Genomic DNA, 15,834 nt, shown 5'->3' on the forward strand with positions numbered 1-15,834 from the left:
AGAAACTGCCCAGGAGATAACCGTGACTATTTTTGAGCACTTAGGTGCAATTTTGGCCTCACAACCACTCTCTGATGTTAGTACTAGGGCCCCCACTCTGTAAATGCAGGAACTGGGGCTTGGAGAGTTTCTGTGGCTTGCCCTGGCTCCCAAAGCTCGTGATAGGGGCTGGGCTCCGAACCCGAGTTCTGGGCCTACAGCTGGAGCTCTCCACCTGCTCCCAGCCCACTCCATGCCTGCCGGCTCCCTTCTTTCCTGCTGGAGACCAGAGAGTGGCAGTGTGAGGGGCAGAACTGGGCCTGCCAAGGCACAGGCTGCATATCAGCGACATACCGTGAGAGGCCTGTCCTGCATGGCACTGGGAACCATCCCAGGGGACGGGACACCGGGACTCTCTCAGGGAGCAGTGGGGAGAAGAGGCCAGAGGCACCTGTCATCTCAGACGCAGTGGAAATCGATCAGAAGGCGGATTCCTCCAAAAAGAGTTTCTCTGGGTTTTGGCCTTCGGCACACTTGTGAGGCTTGGAGGCACTTCCGTGGAAGAGGAAGACCAAGAGGGGCCTGTGGGCTTCCCTTTAATTGTAAAAGACACACACACACTAGTTAAGAAATGCAGAATACAGGGGCGCCTGGGTGGCTCAGTCGTTAAGCATCTGCCTTCGGCTCAGGGCGTGATCCCAGCGGTCTAGGATCGAGCCCCACATCAGGCTCCTCTGCTGGAAGCCTGCTTCTTCCTCTCCCACTCCCCCTGCTTGTGTTCCCTCTCTCTCTGGATGTCTCTCTCTCTGTCAAATAAATAAATAAAATCTTTAAAAAAAAAAAAAGAAGAAATGCAGAATACAGGAATATATTAAGTGAAAATCTGAGTGTCTTTATTGCCTTCTCTTCAACTCACTGCTCAGAAGTTAACTGTATTTGTCATGTATCCTTCCAGCTCTTTCTATTCCTTTCAAATATCCCACATCTCTATATGGATGCATATGCTCTTCTTTTAAAACAAAAAAAAAGGTTAGTCGGTTCATACCGGTCTGCAAGTCTTCTATCCCTTAATGTCCTCATTCTATAAACTGGCAATTAAAATATGTTAGCGCTTCAGGTTTCTAAGAACCCTTTATAGATTATTTTGAAGAATAAAATCTTCAGGTTACACAAATAATCACCCCTAATAACTTTGTATGTCAAATCTCTGCCTCCTCGACCCCCCCACTTAGGATTCAGCAAAGATGTGGGACAGTTGCAGGTGAGGGGCCAAAAGCAAATCCTTGTGGGATTCTGCCCCCACAATTTCTCCCTTCACCCCCGCCCACCCCTTTCTCCACAGAGGTGTCAAGAGGGGAGGTTGCCTGTGGATTCTTTCAGTTGAGCACCCTTCTTTTCTTCCTTAGTTTCAGATTAGTCAGGAAAGGCCGATGATTTTCAGGGCACTGGAAGGTGTTCGGAATACCCTCCGGAGCTCTCAACGCTCGCCTCCCTATGCAGTCAAAAGTGAACACAACCCTGAGCCCTAAGTGGGAGGACGTCCAAGGAGTGTTGTTTTCTCCCTGATGACTGCAGCGAGACTTTGGAAAATACATAAGCAAGTCAAAGCCCTTTTTAAAAAACTGGGGGCCCTGGGACACCAGGCTGGCTCCCTCCATTGAGCATGGACTCTTGATTTCGGTGCAGGTCACGAGCTCAGGCTCTGTGGGGCTCTGACTCGGCTTTCTCCTTCTCCCTCTGCCCATGTGCTCACTCTGTCTCTCTCTCTCTCTTTTTTTTTTTTTTTTAAGATTTTATTTATTTATTCGACAGAGATAGAGACAGCCAGCCAGAGAGGGAACACAAGCAGGGGGAGTGGGAGAGGAGAGCAGGCTCATAGCAGAAGAGCCTGATGTGGGGCTCGATCCCAGATCGCCGGGATCACGCCCTGAGCCGAAGGCAGACGCTTAACCGCTGTGCCACCCAGGCGCCCCCTATCTCTCTCTTTTAAATCAATAAATCAATAAAATCTTAAAAATAAATCTTTAAATAAAATAAATCTTTAAAATAAATAAATAAATAAATAAATAAATAAATAAATAAATAAATAAAATCTTTTTTTAAAATGTTAAAAGAAAAAAAAAAAGTTGGGGGCCCTGGAGCGCCTGGCTGGCTCAGTTGGAAGAGCAAGCATCTCTGCGTGTGTGAGTTCGAGCCCCATGTTGGGCAGAGCTTAAAAAATTTTTTTAATTGGGGGCCCTGGTACTGCTGCTGAGTGAGTGAGCCTCGCTGTGTCACCTACTCACTGCCTGCGCTGCTGAATGGGACAGTCATCCAGCACTTTCCTGCAGGCTGATGCCCTAACACTACTGTTGGTGACACAGTTACAGACACTGGGTGGCTTTTGCAAGGCCTGCGGAGGTTAGAGCCACACGGAATTTACAGGGAAGGGTGCCGCCCGACAACGCTGTCCCTGCACACACGCCTTCTTTCCAAGGAGGGCTCGTGGGAGCCTCAAGCCAGGCGCTGAGCCCCGGGGAGCCGGTGGGGTGCCCGCCCCCGACCGCGAAGGGCCTTTCCCGGAGCGGCCGCCAGAGGGCGCGCGCGGCGCGGCGGCGAGGAGCTTCGCGCTTTGTCCCCCCGCGCGGCCCGTCGCCCAGCGCCGCGGCGGGAAATACGACAGACTCCTCCCGGCCGCCGCCTCCTTCAGCCCTCGCGCGCCTGCCCGGGTCGGCCCTGCTGCGATGGAGGAGGACGAGGACAGGGCGGCCGAGGAGCAGCAGCAATTCTCCTACCGACAGGTACAGGAAAGTCGGGTCCCTGCCGGGCTGGGGGAGGACGGCGTCTAGCTTCTGAAGAGGGAAAGGCCTCGAAGCCTCCGCCGGGCGCTTCTCGGGGCGCGTCCCCCCGAGCGGAGAGCGCGCTCCGGCCGCCTGCGCCTGCGCCAGCTGGCCTGGCCTGCCGCGGGGGGTGCTGGGAGGCGGTCTCCAGGGTAACGCGGGTCGGAGTCTGGCGCCCGGGGGCCACCTCGGGCTGGGAGCGGCGGTCTCCCTTCTCAGACAGGGCTGTCGGGAGAATAGGGTGTGCGCCCTGGAAGGGGATTCAGGCAAAGCACTTAGCGCGGGGCCCGGCGCGTGGCCGCCGTGAGGTGCGCGCTCCGCCCTGCAGACGCGGGGACGCGCTGCGAGCCCGGATGCCGCGCGGGCTCCTTCCCGCGTGGGTCTCAGCCCTGGCTCCGCAGCCCGGGCGGCGCGCGGCTCTGCTCCAGCCCAGCTCTCCCGCATGCAGAATCCGAGTAGTAGGAACCTCCCAGGGCGGTTGCGGGCAGCGCCTGGAACAAGCGCACCGGGCGGAGTCGTGAGAACGAGCCAGAACGCCCTGAAGAGGTAAAAAGCAAGAACCAGGGCGGCCACCTCAAAGAGGGTGAAGACCGGGAGTGAGCTCGGTGCACGGGAGTGTCCTCCTGCCAGGGTTCGTTTCAGAAGCTGCTTACCCACCGCCTCCCTTTCTTTTGGGAAGCGCAAGGTTTCAGGAAAAGCTGCAAGGATAGTGCACTCAGCAGCCATAGGCTCCTCACCTGGATTCACCAGTTGTTAACACTTGGCTATATTTACTCCTTTGCTCTCTTATTTTCCTGAATCATTTGAGATTTAATTGCAGGTACCTTGACACTTTCCCTTTAAGTTTTAGTACTTTCGTATGCCTCTCGCCACAAGAGGGGTATTTTCGTACATAACCTCAAGTATCACACTCAGAAAGTTTAGTATTGGTAAAATCCTATTACCTGATGTTCAGTCCATAGGCACGTGTCCCCAGTGTGTCCCAAAGCTGTTTCTTCTGGTCTTTTTTTCTTTCATCCAGGATCCAGTCAAGGGTCATAACTTGCATTTAGTAGTCCTGTCTCTTTGATCTTCCCTGGGAGTTCTCCACCCTTTTTGTCTTTCCTGACATTGATGGTTTTGAAGAGTCCACTGATGGCAAAAGTAGTGGGAGATAAACCCTGAGAGCTGAGGCTGTCCTCATTTTCGTATTCTCAGCTTACTGAAGCAATGAGTACGGCTGCAAAGATGGGCTGAGAAGTTGGTGAGCAAGTTGAGGGTCCCGTCACTCATTCATGCAGCTGTTCTTGGCGCTAGGTGGACAGTAGGGAACAAAACTGACAGGGTCCTGCCCTTGAGGAATTTGGGATCTAGGGATTGAGCCTCGAAGTGCAGTGTTGTCTGCAACATTGAAGAAGGCACTTGGCCCGGTCCAGGAGGCGGGCAAAAGGAGGGACAAAAAATCTGTGGAACGTTCAGAAGCCTCCCTGTCCTGTTCCTCTAATGACAACACCACACATACCTAAAAAAAGATGACCGTGGGGGCTCTTTATCCCTTCCCAGGGCGATGGTCCCTTTGTCTCCTTCTACCACAAGCCTCAACTTACCTTGTCTTTTGACATCTGAAACCAAGAAAGGTCGTTACCCTTGCTTGTCGGCCTGGCCTCTACTCTGGGCTCCTGGAGCTGTGTTTCTCTAGGTCCTCCTCATCCTGTCTCAGCTGTGAACACTTGCTGTTTGGGGTTCAGCTGTCCCCTGTCCAGTTCAGTTCTGTCTCCAGCATAGAGGAGCACCCCCAGGGGCGCAGTAAGTTTGTTGACAGCACGCTGAGATCTTGGCTTGGCTTTGTTTTGCTTCTTTGCTTCTCTGCCTGGGAAAGCTATGTTCTTCAGTATCTAGAAGGGTTGCTAAGGAACAGCGAGGGTCCTAGTGAGGTGGGCTAGCAAGCCAACAAATCAAAGGAGGGTCAGACGTGTCCTCACAGGCCTTTCCCGGCATGGTCCCGAGCGTTTGTCCTTGGTCACGTGCAGGCCTGGGGCCCCAGTGACTTAGAGCAGAGGGATGGGATCCTTTTGCATTTCACTAGAGTAACCCCTGTCTGGTTTTTCATTGTTCCAGAAACACCTAGCATGTGCCTTTGCTCAGTAGGAATGGGTACACATTTGTGGACTATCTAAAGTCATGCAGATACTTTGCAAGTGCAAGTCTGACTTTGCTCCCCGCTGACCTGTCGTTGTAATTCCTTATCTTTATTTGACCTAAATCATAACCATTAACAAGGAAGTAATGTTTCTCCAAGTCACACTCCAGAGGGCCTCATTAATTTATTAGTACACTTGAAAAGTCACTCAGCCATTATGGAAAGTGCTGAAGGAATTAGGCTGAGCAGACCCTCTCCTTGGTCTTAATTTTCGAAGATGTGGAAAGCTCTTATTTGCAGCCTCACCCATGAAGTATTTTGACTTTTTGCTTCAGAGGCTGAAAGCAGCCGTCCACTACACTGTTGGTTGTCTCTGCGAGGAAGTTGCATCGGACAGAGAGATTCCATTCAGCAAACAAACCATCGCAGCGATCTCAGAGCTGACCTTCCGGCAGTGCGGTACGAAGCGGGGCCTTTCTCTCTGTGGGTGGAAATCCCCCAAGTTGTTTTTGCCCAGGAGAAACGTGTGGCCGGGTACCATGGCTCGTCTTAGCAACAGGCGGAGAACATAACCATAGGGCGCTATTCATGAAACATTTCATTTCTAAGCTGTAAGATTCGGATGTTTTATGGAAACATCTATTTCTATTACCTAACACTGGGCATGAACCCCTTTATTTTGTTCTGTTTTAAACTGCCTGGAACATTAGACATTACATTTTTATCTCGTTGCTTTATAACATTTTTATATCGCCCATGCCATGGTTTCTATGACAGCCGAGCTTGTGACATTGGTATCTGCTTGACGTCCAAGGAAATTAATGTCCTCTCAAGCCATAACTTGTAGCAAAATTTAAGATTAAGGGCTAGTGTCATGGAAGGAGAGGTGTGGCCACAATTACCACACTTATGACAGGGAGGCCATATGAATAACTCACACAACCTAGGCTGAAGGCTCCCGTCCGGGGATGGGGCGGCCTGAAGTGCATCCTCTCTCCGCAGAAAGGGTCTGTCGTGTTAGTCACTGGGTTGTGGGAACTGAGGTTGCACTTGCCCTCCTTCTGAGATAAGATTGGCATGAGGATAGCTAAAGCACATCTTCTTCTCTTTCAGAAACTTTTGCCAAAGACCTTGAAATGTTCGCAAGGTGGGTCGAGAGTTGCGTGTCTGATGCTGTGTGCGTCGACGTGCTATGCCTCCTCCCTGTCCGGCGGTGTGTTCGGGAGAGCTTTAGGCTTTTGTGTGCGTGGGTGGGTGGGTTTATTGCAGGCTCCTCTGCCGTCATGATTCCGCAAGAATATAACATCTGCTGTAATCACGTCCATTCAGACTTGATTTGGCACTTTTGTGACATCTTCTGAGTAGTTTTTGTCAGAGAAGCGGAGCTGCTCGGCTCCCGGCTACACGAGGGCTGTGAACGTGCAGGGCGTGTGCGCGCTGCGTGCCCGGCGGTGACAGCACCCAGCACCCAGCACCCAGCGCCCTCAGCCTCGGGGTCGCGGCGTCCGTCACCAGAGGCACACGCGCCGTGAAAGGCGGGTGACTTGCTTCCAGCGGGGAGGCTCGAGCTCTTACAGGTGATTTACGCTCATCTCTTCGATTAGTACCTCAGGTAATTGAGAACAATCGCGCCCAATTGCTTTTACGAAGCAGTTTGAATGGCGGAGGCCGGAAAGGGCTAGAGCTTTGCAGTCCGCTGGCACGTCTGAGTCGGTGCCGGCCGCTCCGCACCCGAGCTTTTCACCTCGCCGCCGCTAGCTCTTTGTGGCTCGGTGAGTGCTTTGGATGAGTTAGAGCCGTAGGTTCTCTGTCCTGTCCCCGTGTATATGAATCCCTAAAAACCGCTTAGCATCGCCAGCTTGGCCGAAGGGTAGGGTCGTCTTACGGGATACTAATAGCTCCTGTGGTTTCTTCACTCTTAACTGAGGTGGTGGCTCCTTACGTGGCGCCCATTAACTCCCCCGAAGCCCCCGCGCCTCGTGCGAAACAACATTTGTCACCCCTCTTGCCACGTCTTTCCTTTTTTCGGAAAATACAACTTCTTTTTATTACAAAGGATGGCACAAAAATGTAAATATGTAAGCCCACGATTATTTGATTTGAACGTGAAGTTTATCAACATCGAGCCGGGTTTCTCCATCTCAGCACCGTGGACATTCTGGGCCGGCGCCTTCTGGGTTGTGGTGGGGACTGTGCCATGCAGGGCGCTGATGGGCTTCTCTGGCCTCTCCCTGGTGGACGCCAGCAGTAAATCCCCGGTCATGACTTTTCCTGCCATTTCTGTGTTAGCTGTGGGAAAGACAACACATGTTTTTAGGTGGTTCTGTAAAGATACTAGAAATAAGAACGAAATTGGAAATATTTAGCACATAATACACTGAGCTTTCAGGTAGTCTGTTTTATGATTACGTTAAGAGGTTGGGTTTCCTTTGCTGGGTACTTGCTGGGTGAGGGTACTTGCTTGCTGTGTGCGTCACTTAGCCTGTAAGCTCCCCAGGCAAGGGCATCATCAAGTCAAGGCTGCCAAGCTGCTGTTGTCTAACTGAGAGAGGCAGAGGCTTACTGACGACGAGATGCCTCCCCTTCCGCGTGTCCCGGGGTGTCCTCTGGCGCTCTTCACGCTCCCCCCGCCCCCCGAGCCAACACAAGTGCATATTTACTTTGAAGACTCGCCCTTGTCTAATTTCACACTGATCTTCATAATACTTCAGTTTGCAGTCATTAAAAAAAAAAAATCCTGTTTGAAAGTTTATCGTGGGGTAGGGGTTGGGGGCGGGGCACCTGGGCGGCTCAGTCGGTGAAGCGTCTGCCTTCGGCTCAGGTTGTGATCCCGGGGTCCTGGGATCGAGTCCTGCGTCGGGCTCCCTGCTCAGTGGGGGAGTCTCCTTCTCCCTCTGCCTCTGCCCCTCCTCCCTGCTTGGGCTTGCTTGCGCTCTCTCGCTCAAATAAATAAAATCTTAAAAAAAAAAATAAAGTTTTTCACGGAATAAAATTGATATTCCCAGAAGGTCAGCTTCGTTTATCCTGTGGCCTTGTGTTTTCCCCGAGGCCACTGTCTAGAACTGTGAGTCCTACAAGCAGTCTGAAGGACTGTTTCAGGCCAGCTGTATATTAAATGGTCTTTGTAGGCTGGCTGGGAACCTAACCAGTATTTGTAACATTGTTTCTATGAGAAAATGTGTTTAAATTTGAGCTAATTCGCCTGTAAACTTTGGAAAATCATCTCCCAATTTAAGTTGCAAATTTCCTTTAATTTAGCTCTGAAATCTCTAGTCACCTAATATTGTTAATATATTAAAGATGTAACGTTCTGAAGAAGACAGATATTAGTAAGTTGATTCTAGGAACATTTTGGGAAGAGTCTTCAAAACCTGCGTTGCTAACAGTGTTACTTGAAAAACGGCTTCATAATTTTCCCTCGAGTCGTTTTCTGGGGTCAGAGGCCTGATTTAGGTGTGAGGAGGCCAGCCTCCGATATACCTGCCCCTCCGGTTAGGGACGTGTTGGCATGAAAACATGGTGCGGAGGGGGCAGATACCACGCCGAGTAGTTAGAGGCTTGGCTTTGCCGTTTCCTGAACGCTGCCTTGTGAACAGATCGCCTCTTACTCTGTGAACAGGTCACTGTGCTGCTTCCTTCTGTTCTTCTGTTTGTGGCATTTTGTGAAGAATGTGAAAACCGGCAGAGCGGCCCGATCTTGTGACTCAGGTCCACACTGTGTCCGTGGCACCTAACCGCCTCCCCCTGGTACATCTGTGGCCCGGCTTCTACTCTGTGGCCGCTCTGACGTCCCCTTCTGACTGTTCCCCTTCTCTCCTGGCCCTTGCGAATGGCTAATGAGAAGTTGTCTCCTGCAGTGGATACTGTTGGCACAGGCAGATGCTGTCAGTCGTGAGGAGACGACACATGCCACCTGCACATTTAGCAGGGTGTGAATTAATTCAAATTATGGAGTGTAATTTCTGTGTGATTTTATTGTTAACAGAACAGATATTTGGTGAGGACTGTGTGTTGGCCACTTTACTGGTTATTAAGGATACAAAGATGCCTACTCACTCCTGTGTACAAAGTTTCTACTTACTTTTGGAGGAAGTGAGAAATGGCAAGAAATGGTGTAATTAGAGCAATAAGTTATTGAATAGAGCTTATTATCTGAAATTACCTTTTATTTTATTTATTTTTAAAATATTTTTTTTCTTTATGTGTCAGAGACAGAGAGCACACAAGCAGGGGAAGCAGCAGGCAGAGGGAGAAGCAGACTCCTTGCTGAGCAAGGAGCCAGATGTGGGGTTCCATCCCAGGACCCTGGGACCACGACCTGAGCCAAAGGCAGACGCTTAACCAACTGAGCCACCCAGGGGCCCCTAAAATTACCATTGAAAGCAAAGATAAGAGGACTGGAATGAGAATTGGAGTCCAGGTTGTAAGCAAGACACAGACTCCAGTTTAAAGGATGTTCTTTGTTCCGGCTCGGCTGTTGTTGAGGGAGCGCATTACCTCCTTGTTGGGAGGGGGGGGCATCTGCCTGTAACGTAGCCCTCGGAGAAGAGCTTCGGGATCTTGGTATCTTTGTTATTCTACTTCCCATCTGTTTAAGCAGAGGAGATCTTTGTGGTGTGAGATATTGTGCCATTTTCTCTTTTCACTAAAGGGGTGCGCGGACGGGCTGCGTGCTCTTTCTGTGGTGTTCGCTGTGACCGTTGTGCCTAAGCAAGTCCCCGCTCAGGCACCCGTGGCCTCGGTGGAGGTGGACAGATGGCTGCTGCTTTCCTTGGTCTCTTTATTTAATTAGTATCTTGGCGAAGTCACTTCACTCATTTTTATGTCATTGTTGCGTAATGAATTTAATCTAAAAAGATGGGCTACTTAGAGATCCTTGCTAGTTTGGAGTCTGACCGTGAACTTTTGGGTTTCATCAAAACTTGAAGTGATACTAAACATTTTGGTGAATTGTTCCTGCCCTTTCTACAGACATGCGAAAAGAAGCACAATTAACACCGAAGATGTGAAGCTCTTAGCCAGGAGGAGTAATTCACTGGTGAGAGATGAATTTCTTTCCTCACTCCCCTTTCCCATCAGAATACATTATTCCCAATTAATCACTTGCAGCCATGAAGCGATTCCCCAGGGCACCTTGCATTAAAAACGAGAGATGGTTGAACCATTCAGACCTTCCCACAATTTATAGTCTCTCTTTCATCATGATGGATCTCGCTAAGCCAATTTGAAATTTTCTAATCAGCACTCTCTGGATTTCATAATTTGCCTTTTTCGTAACATCTCAAAACTTTGGCCCTGAGTTTCATTTACAGCGTGGTGTCAGAGACAGGCCACTGGCTGGAGCGTGTGGGGAGAGTTGTGTTGCTGTGTGCACAGCTCTCATGGGCCAGGTGTGGAAGGAGTGTCTGCACGGCTGGGATGGGCAGAAAACGGAGCACGTTTTCTGTCTTTCCAAAGAAATCTAGAAGTCATCTTGACCATGCCCTCATTTTACAGGTGATGCTGTGGTCATCCCTGCCTCGTGGCCATGGCCCGGGGCAGACCCAGGGCATCTGTGAGGTTTTCTGGCCTTGTCTAATCCTAGCAGTGAGAACACTTTCTGTCCCTCATCCTGTGAGCTCCACCAGGACGGGGACCTTTGTCTCATCTCTGCTTCATCTGCCCTGCCTAAAATACGGCCTGGCATACAGCAGGTGCTCAGTACATAGTTGCTGAAGGAGTTTGTATAGCACTTGACAGTTTACGGGGGGCTTTTATAGTTATTTTTTTACGTGTATTATTTCAAACCTCCCAGCCTGCCTCCGAGGGTTTTTCATAACATGATTGATTAGCCCGATTTTACAGGGGAGGCGCCGGAGTTAGGAACTTCGCAGAGCTGAACACGGAGCCCTCGGGCGGGTGGCCGAAAGCAAACCGTCTAGGCCAGGCTCTAGCACTGCTTCCACTGGGCTCCCTTTTCCCCCTGCTCTTCTAATACCCTCCCTCCAAAGTCGAAGTCAAGGTTAAAGATGGTGTGATTGCTAAGGAAACAGCTAAGGTGGCTGGCGGTGCTGTGTATCCGCGGGGGAGACACTTCTCTCTCCCCATCCGTTCTGTGCGGGTCATGGCTGGGAGCTGGCTGGCTGCGGTGAGCCCTTTCTTCCTTTTGCAAAGGAATGGGCAGTGCCAGTCATCTTAGAACATTAACTGGGAAGTTACCTGCTTATTGCACATTCGTTTACTTCCCAATCCTGTGTTTATTTGGGGCTCTTAATTTTTTTTTTCATGACAGAGTTGCAACTAAATTTATGCGTTTGATAAAATCCTCCCCGACGGCAGGGACCTGCATTATTTACCCTGTGTCCCCAGGACCCGGTGCATCGTCGCTGCTCAGCGATGTTAGTTGGATACATTTAGGGGGGCGTTCATTGTGCTGGTGCTTGGTGGGGTATATTGAGGCCTGGCTTGTCTTGTGCACGCTCCACAGTTGAACTCTTGATTACTCAAGAAACTCCTGCCTGTTGGGTAGGAGTGTGGGCAGCAGTCGGTTGATTTTTGTAGATGGTTGCTTCTTCCAGGAAAAATTGGAAGATCTGTTTCACTCTCAGGAACGTAACCAGGCTTTTCCACCCAAATTCCTAGGGGGGGAGTGGTTAGGAGGGGCTTAGATTCCCCTCTGCTGCCCCAGGTTTGTAGAGTGGCTTCGCAACCAGGTAAAAATGTGATTCTTTAATTTTTTTTTTTTTTGGTAGCTAAAATACATCTCAGAGAAAAATGAAGAGCTCACTCAGTTTAACACAGAACAAAAAGCAAAGAAGAAGAAGAAGCTAGAGGATGACAACACAAAATCAGTGGCACCGGCAGAGGCTGCAGCGGCCGGAAAGGACGGTTCTTGACTCTGTCGCCACCGGCAGAAGCAGCCTTGAGCGGGGAGGGCGGCCGGGAGCCCCGCTGCCACAGAGGGGTTTTCGAAGGGATCAGTAGAGAGTAAAATAAAAAGGCTAAGAGGCTTGCTGGGCTGTGTTCTCCGAGTCATTGGCTGCAAAAGCTCGTGTCAGAGAGCCCGAGACGCTCGAGCAAACGCTCCGCGTGTCCCCTGCGCTAACACAGGAGTCTGGGGGCAGGGCTCGGAAACGGTATCTGTTGCCATTACTAAGGTTGTGTCAGCAAGGAGATGTGGCCGACTTTTCAAGGAAACATCTTCGTTATCTCTTCATTCTTCTACGTGGTTCTTCGGGCTGACAGTCCCTGAAAGATGAACAAAGCTCTTTCGATCTCCAGTGCGGTTTTTAAACCTGTATCATGTGTGACCACAAGGTAAGTGTGGTGCTCGCAGGTGCATGTCCGTTTTACTTTCTGAAGGTGATTTTCTCCAGAAACACAGTTTATGCAACTTTTCTTTGGCTATTTTGTAATTTAACTATGGTTCTGTGGGGCAGAGGTTTTGCTTGAGAGGAAAACCCACTCTCTTCCCAAACACTCCTGTGTGTGGTGCCCTGGCTCGGTCTGTGAGGCCTGGAGCTTCTAGTCCTGCTGTCTTCTCTGTGGGGTGTCAGGGGGCCCAGGGCGTGCCTTTCCCGGCTGGGGCAGGAGGCATAAGGGACGGCACTGCATTTGGGAGCCCTCTCTGTGCCAGGCTGCCCCGGGGCTCCATATAGGACCTCAGTGCGTCCTCCCAGCCTTATGGGGCGGATCTGATTCTCCCCGTTTTACTGATGTGCAGACCGAGGCTTGAAGAGGTCTGTGCGCTGCCCAGGTCTGCTGACCAGTCGAGATGGTATTCACCCTGGGGGTGCTGACTAAAGAGCGGGTGAGAGAGAACAGGACAGGGGTTCTGGGTAGAACGGATACCGATCAGCAAAAGACACCCCACAGTGTGGCTCTCGAGGGGCCATGATAAGCTGGTCACGGGAAAGCTCTGAAATCAAGCTTCACAGTCTTAGGGTCTGCAAATGCCTCCTCCTTTCACCTCAAAGTGACTGTGACATCCATGTGTCACGTCAGGTAAGAAAAGGGAATCCTAAAGCTTCCGTCCTGACAGTCCCTTCCTGCCGAGACCCCTGTGTGAGCACCTTCCTTTTCGGGTAAGCTCTGTAAGTCCACGTCAGGCGAGGTTGGACCCTGGCCGCCGTGGACTTGCCGCAGGTCCCCAGATGCGGATTTGCTTCCGGGTCCTGCGACTCTAGTGGCGGTGTGACTTTCCGTAGCTTTGTGTTCTCATGAGCGACATAGGGCGTATGTGACAGGAAGAGGAAATGGGGAGGACTGTTGCCGTGGGTCTTGTTTTTATGGATTTCCGTAGCTCTCCAAACTCGACGCACACGGGATTGGAAGTGGCGAACTCCGTGTGCGCCACGGTGTCCAGTCTGGTTCCAGGGCCGGAGAGGCCCCCTGTCCCTGGCCTGGGTATTTGATGTGGAGTTTTCTAGCCAAATCAGAAACTCGACTTGATGTTCATGTAATCTTTGGGTGTATTTGCATATTTATGTACGATGTGTTTATACTTTATATTTTAAAAGATTTCATTTATTTGCGAGGGACAGAGATAGAGCGTGAGCGGGGAAGAGAGGGAGAAGCAGACTCCGCTCGGAGCAGGGAGCCCAGTGTGGGACTTGATCCCAGGAGCCCGGGATCATGACCTGAGCCGAAGGCAGACACTTCAACTGAGCCACCCACGCGCCCTGTTTATACTTCCGGTGAGCAGGCTTATGACACGTGTTTCAGGGCTTGTGACAGGAGCGGTCGGACGGTGAGGAGGAGCTGACTCCATCTCCTGGGTTCTGGGAGCTGCCTCTTCCCCACTGCATGCTCCGGGGGCGCTTCGCTCACTCTGGAGAATCCGCAGTGATGTCGGTCATCCTGTGCGAGTCCATCTTTGGCGACAGATGGCAGAAAGGACCTCTGGAGGGCCCTGTTTGTGGGCTGGCTTCCTCAGAGTCCTGGAAGCTCCTCTAAACTTGAACCTATTAACCTTTACCAGATGACAAACCAAATAAAGAAGCGGGTGTCTTTGGAAGGAATGTGTCCTGGTCACATAGACGGGGGCAACTTAACGTTTGTAGTATTTGTCATCTTCTTGTCACAGTGGTTCCTCGAAGTGCTTGAAATAAAGGGCCCGTGGTAATGTGTTACTACCGAAATTAACCGGAGCCAGGGAGCTGGAAAGCATCCCTCTCCGCATGCAGCAGCAGCTGGAATGCGCCGGAAAGGTCTGCACTGGCTCGCACACAGCGGATACTTCAAAACCTGGATGTCCCAGAAAGGCTGCATCGGGACATGCTTCTTTCTTTACCGAATTGTTGAATTTCTGAAGAGCCCCTAGGGGTCGTTTAGTCCAGGCTCCCCACCACCTAGGAACTCGTGCAGCGTTCTCCAGGGACAGAGTCCGTCCGGTGACGGGACTCTCACTGTTCGGTTTCTTCTGTACTTAGAGAAAAGTCTTCCACCCTCTAACCTCTCTCTTGGTTCCATTTGGACCTTTAGAAGGAGCACTCTTTGTTTTTCAAAATAATTCAGGACTGAGTTCCTTTTAATCGAAAGTTCCCATTTGATGTCTTTTCAGGAACACGTTCTTGCCTAAGACCTTAGGTTATCAGCTCCCAGAGGGCAGGCTCTAGGCTGGAGAACGTGATCGCTGGTGCCTTGTGCAGTGCGGCGCTCGCGGGAAGCACCCCGAGATACTTGGACCCTGGCGTGTAAGATGTGCTGGTGGAATAAGTGGGAGCCCTTGGGTTGCATGGCCCCTGTTGGGGGGCCCCCACATGTTGTGGTGCGCGGCTCTTCTCTGTACCCTGGGGAGCAAGGAGAAGGATTGAGGATGTCGTCTTAGCGTTGCTGGACGTGCGTGCCTGCTGTGAGCTCCACGTGGGCCGGGTGCTTTACGGGACCCTCTTCAGTCCTCACAACAGCTCTCTGATGGGGGCAGTAGGTCCAATTTTTTCTTTCTTTTTTTTTTTTTTTTAAAGATTTTATTTATTTATTCAACAGAGATAGAGACAGCCAGCGAGAGAGGGAACACAAGCAGGGGGAGTGGGAGAGGAAGAAACAGGCTCATAGCAGAAGAGCCTGATGTGGGGCTCGATCCCAGATCGCTGGGATCACGCCCTGAGCTGAAGGCAGACGCTTAACCACTGTGCCACCCAGGCGCCCCCCAATTTTTTCTTTTATCCCCATTTTACAGATGAGAAAACAGCCACAGAGAGGCCAGGAGCAAAGCCAGGGTTTTAGTCTTCAGCCCTTGCCTTGAAGTACCAGACGGGTGGCCGCCTGCTCGAAAGCAGCCAGTAATAAGAGGGCGCGTGGCCTTCCTCCACCCGCGGCACCCGGCCCTCCCTGGCCCACTCCCAGCGCCCTGGTTGCCCTGGAGATGTGCTTCCATTCCTAGGCACTGAGTCTTGCCCCCTGGCTAGGCAGGCTCTCACAGCCCTGCTGGCGTGGGTCCTTTGTAGTTCAGTGTAAGCTCTGGGTGCTCAGAGTGTCTGAGGAGTCCGTCCAGTAAAATCTGCAAAATATACTAAGGGTATAAGAAGCTGGCTGAGCTGCTGCCAATTTCTCATTTGTGAGACTCTCCTTTTTGGAGGCCCCTGGCAGGCTCAGTTGGTAGAGGAAGGGACCCTTGATCTCAGGGCTATGAGTTCAAGCCCCATGTTGGGCATGGAGTCTACTGAATTAAAAAAAAAAAGTCTCAGTTTTTAATACCATTTATAGGAATTTTCTTAGGCTAAAAAATTATTTTCGTATAGAAAAAAATGACGAAGCAACATGCAGTAATGAGCCATGACTCCTCGGGCCATGCCCATTTTGCCTAGGATCTCTACAAGCCTCTGCTGGAATTTAAGATGGAAATTGCCCTTGGGGGAGGGGTGTGAGCCAGGAAATTGGAAAACTGAAAGGGTCAGCCTTCACTTTTGGAGAGAGCTGTCAGTTCGGTTGCTTTAC

General features: G+C 51.1%; 1 protein-coding gene across 1 annotated transcript; it reads left to right on the plus strand.

Moving 5' to 3' along the window:
• Positions 1–2,618: 2,618 nt before the first annotated feature.
• Positions 2,619–11,908, plus strand: LOC103666872 (centromere protein S-like). Its single transcript, XM_040645762.1, has 5 exons — positions 2,619–2,759; positions 5,253–5,376; positions 6,031–6,064; positions 9,889–9,955; positions 11,649–11,908. The coding sequence occupies exons 1-5, from the start codon at positions 2,703–2,705 to the stop codon at positions 11,790–11,792; spliced, it is 426 nt and encodes a 141-aa protein (XP_040501696.1). The 5' UTR covers positions 2,619–2,702; the 3' UTR covers positions 11,793–11,908.
• The last annotated feature ends 3,926 nt before the right edge of the window (positions 11,909–15,834 follow it).

This window comes from Ursus maritimus, unplaced genomic scaffold, assembly GCF_017311325.1.
Source record: "Ursus maritimus isolate PB19 unplaced genomic scaffold, ASM1731132v1 scaffold_32, whole genome shotgun sequence".
NCBI classification, from domain to species: domain Eukaryota; kingdom Metazoa; phylum Chordata; class Mammalia; order Carnivora; family Ursidae; genus Ursus; species Ursus maritimus.

Bases quoted from the DNA above. Each gene is read 5' to 3' on its own strand.
- LOC103666872 (XM_040645762.1), top strand. From the start codon at position 2,703: ATGGAGGAGGACGAGGACAGGGCGGCCGAGGAGCAGCAGCAATTCTCC. The intron at 2,760-5,252 runs GTACAGGAAAGT...TTTTTGCTTCAG, and splicing joins AGCAATTCTCCTACCGACAG to AGGCTGAAAGCAGCCGTCCA. The intron at 6,065-9,888 runs GTGGGTCGAGAG...CCCTTTCTACAG, and splicing joins GACCTTGAAATGTTCGCAAG to ACATGCGAAAAGAAGCACAA.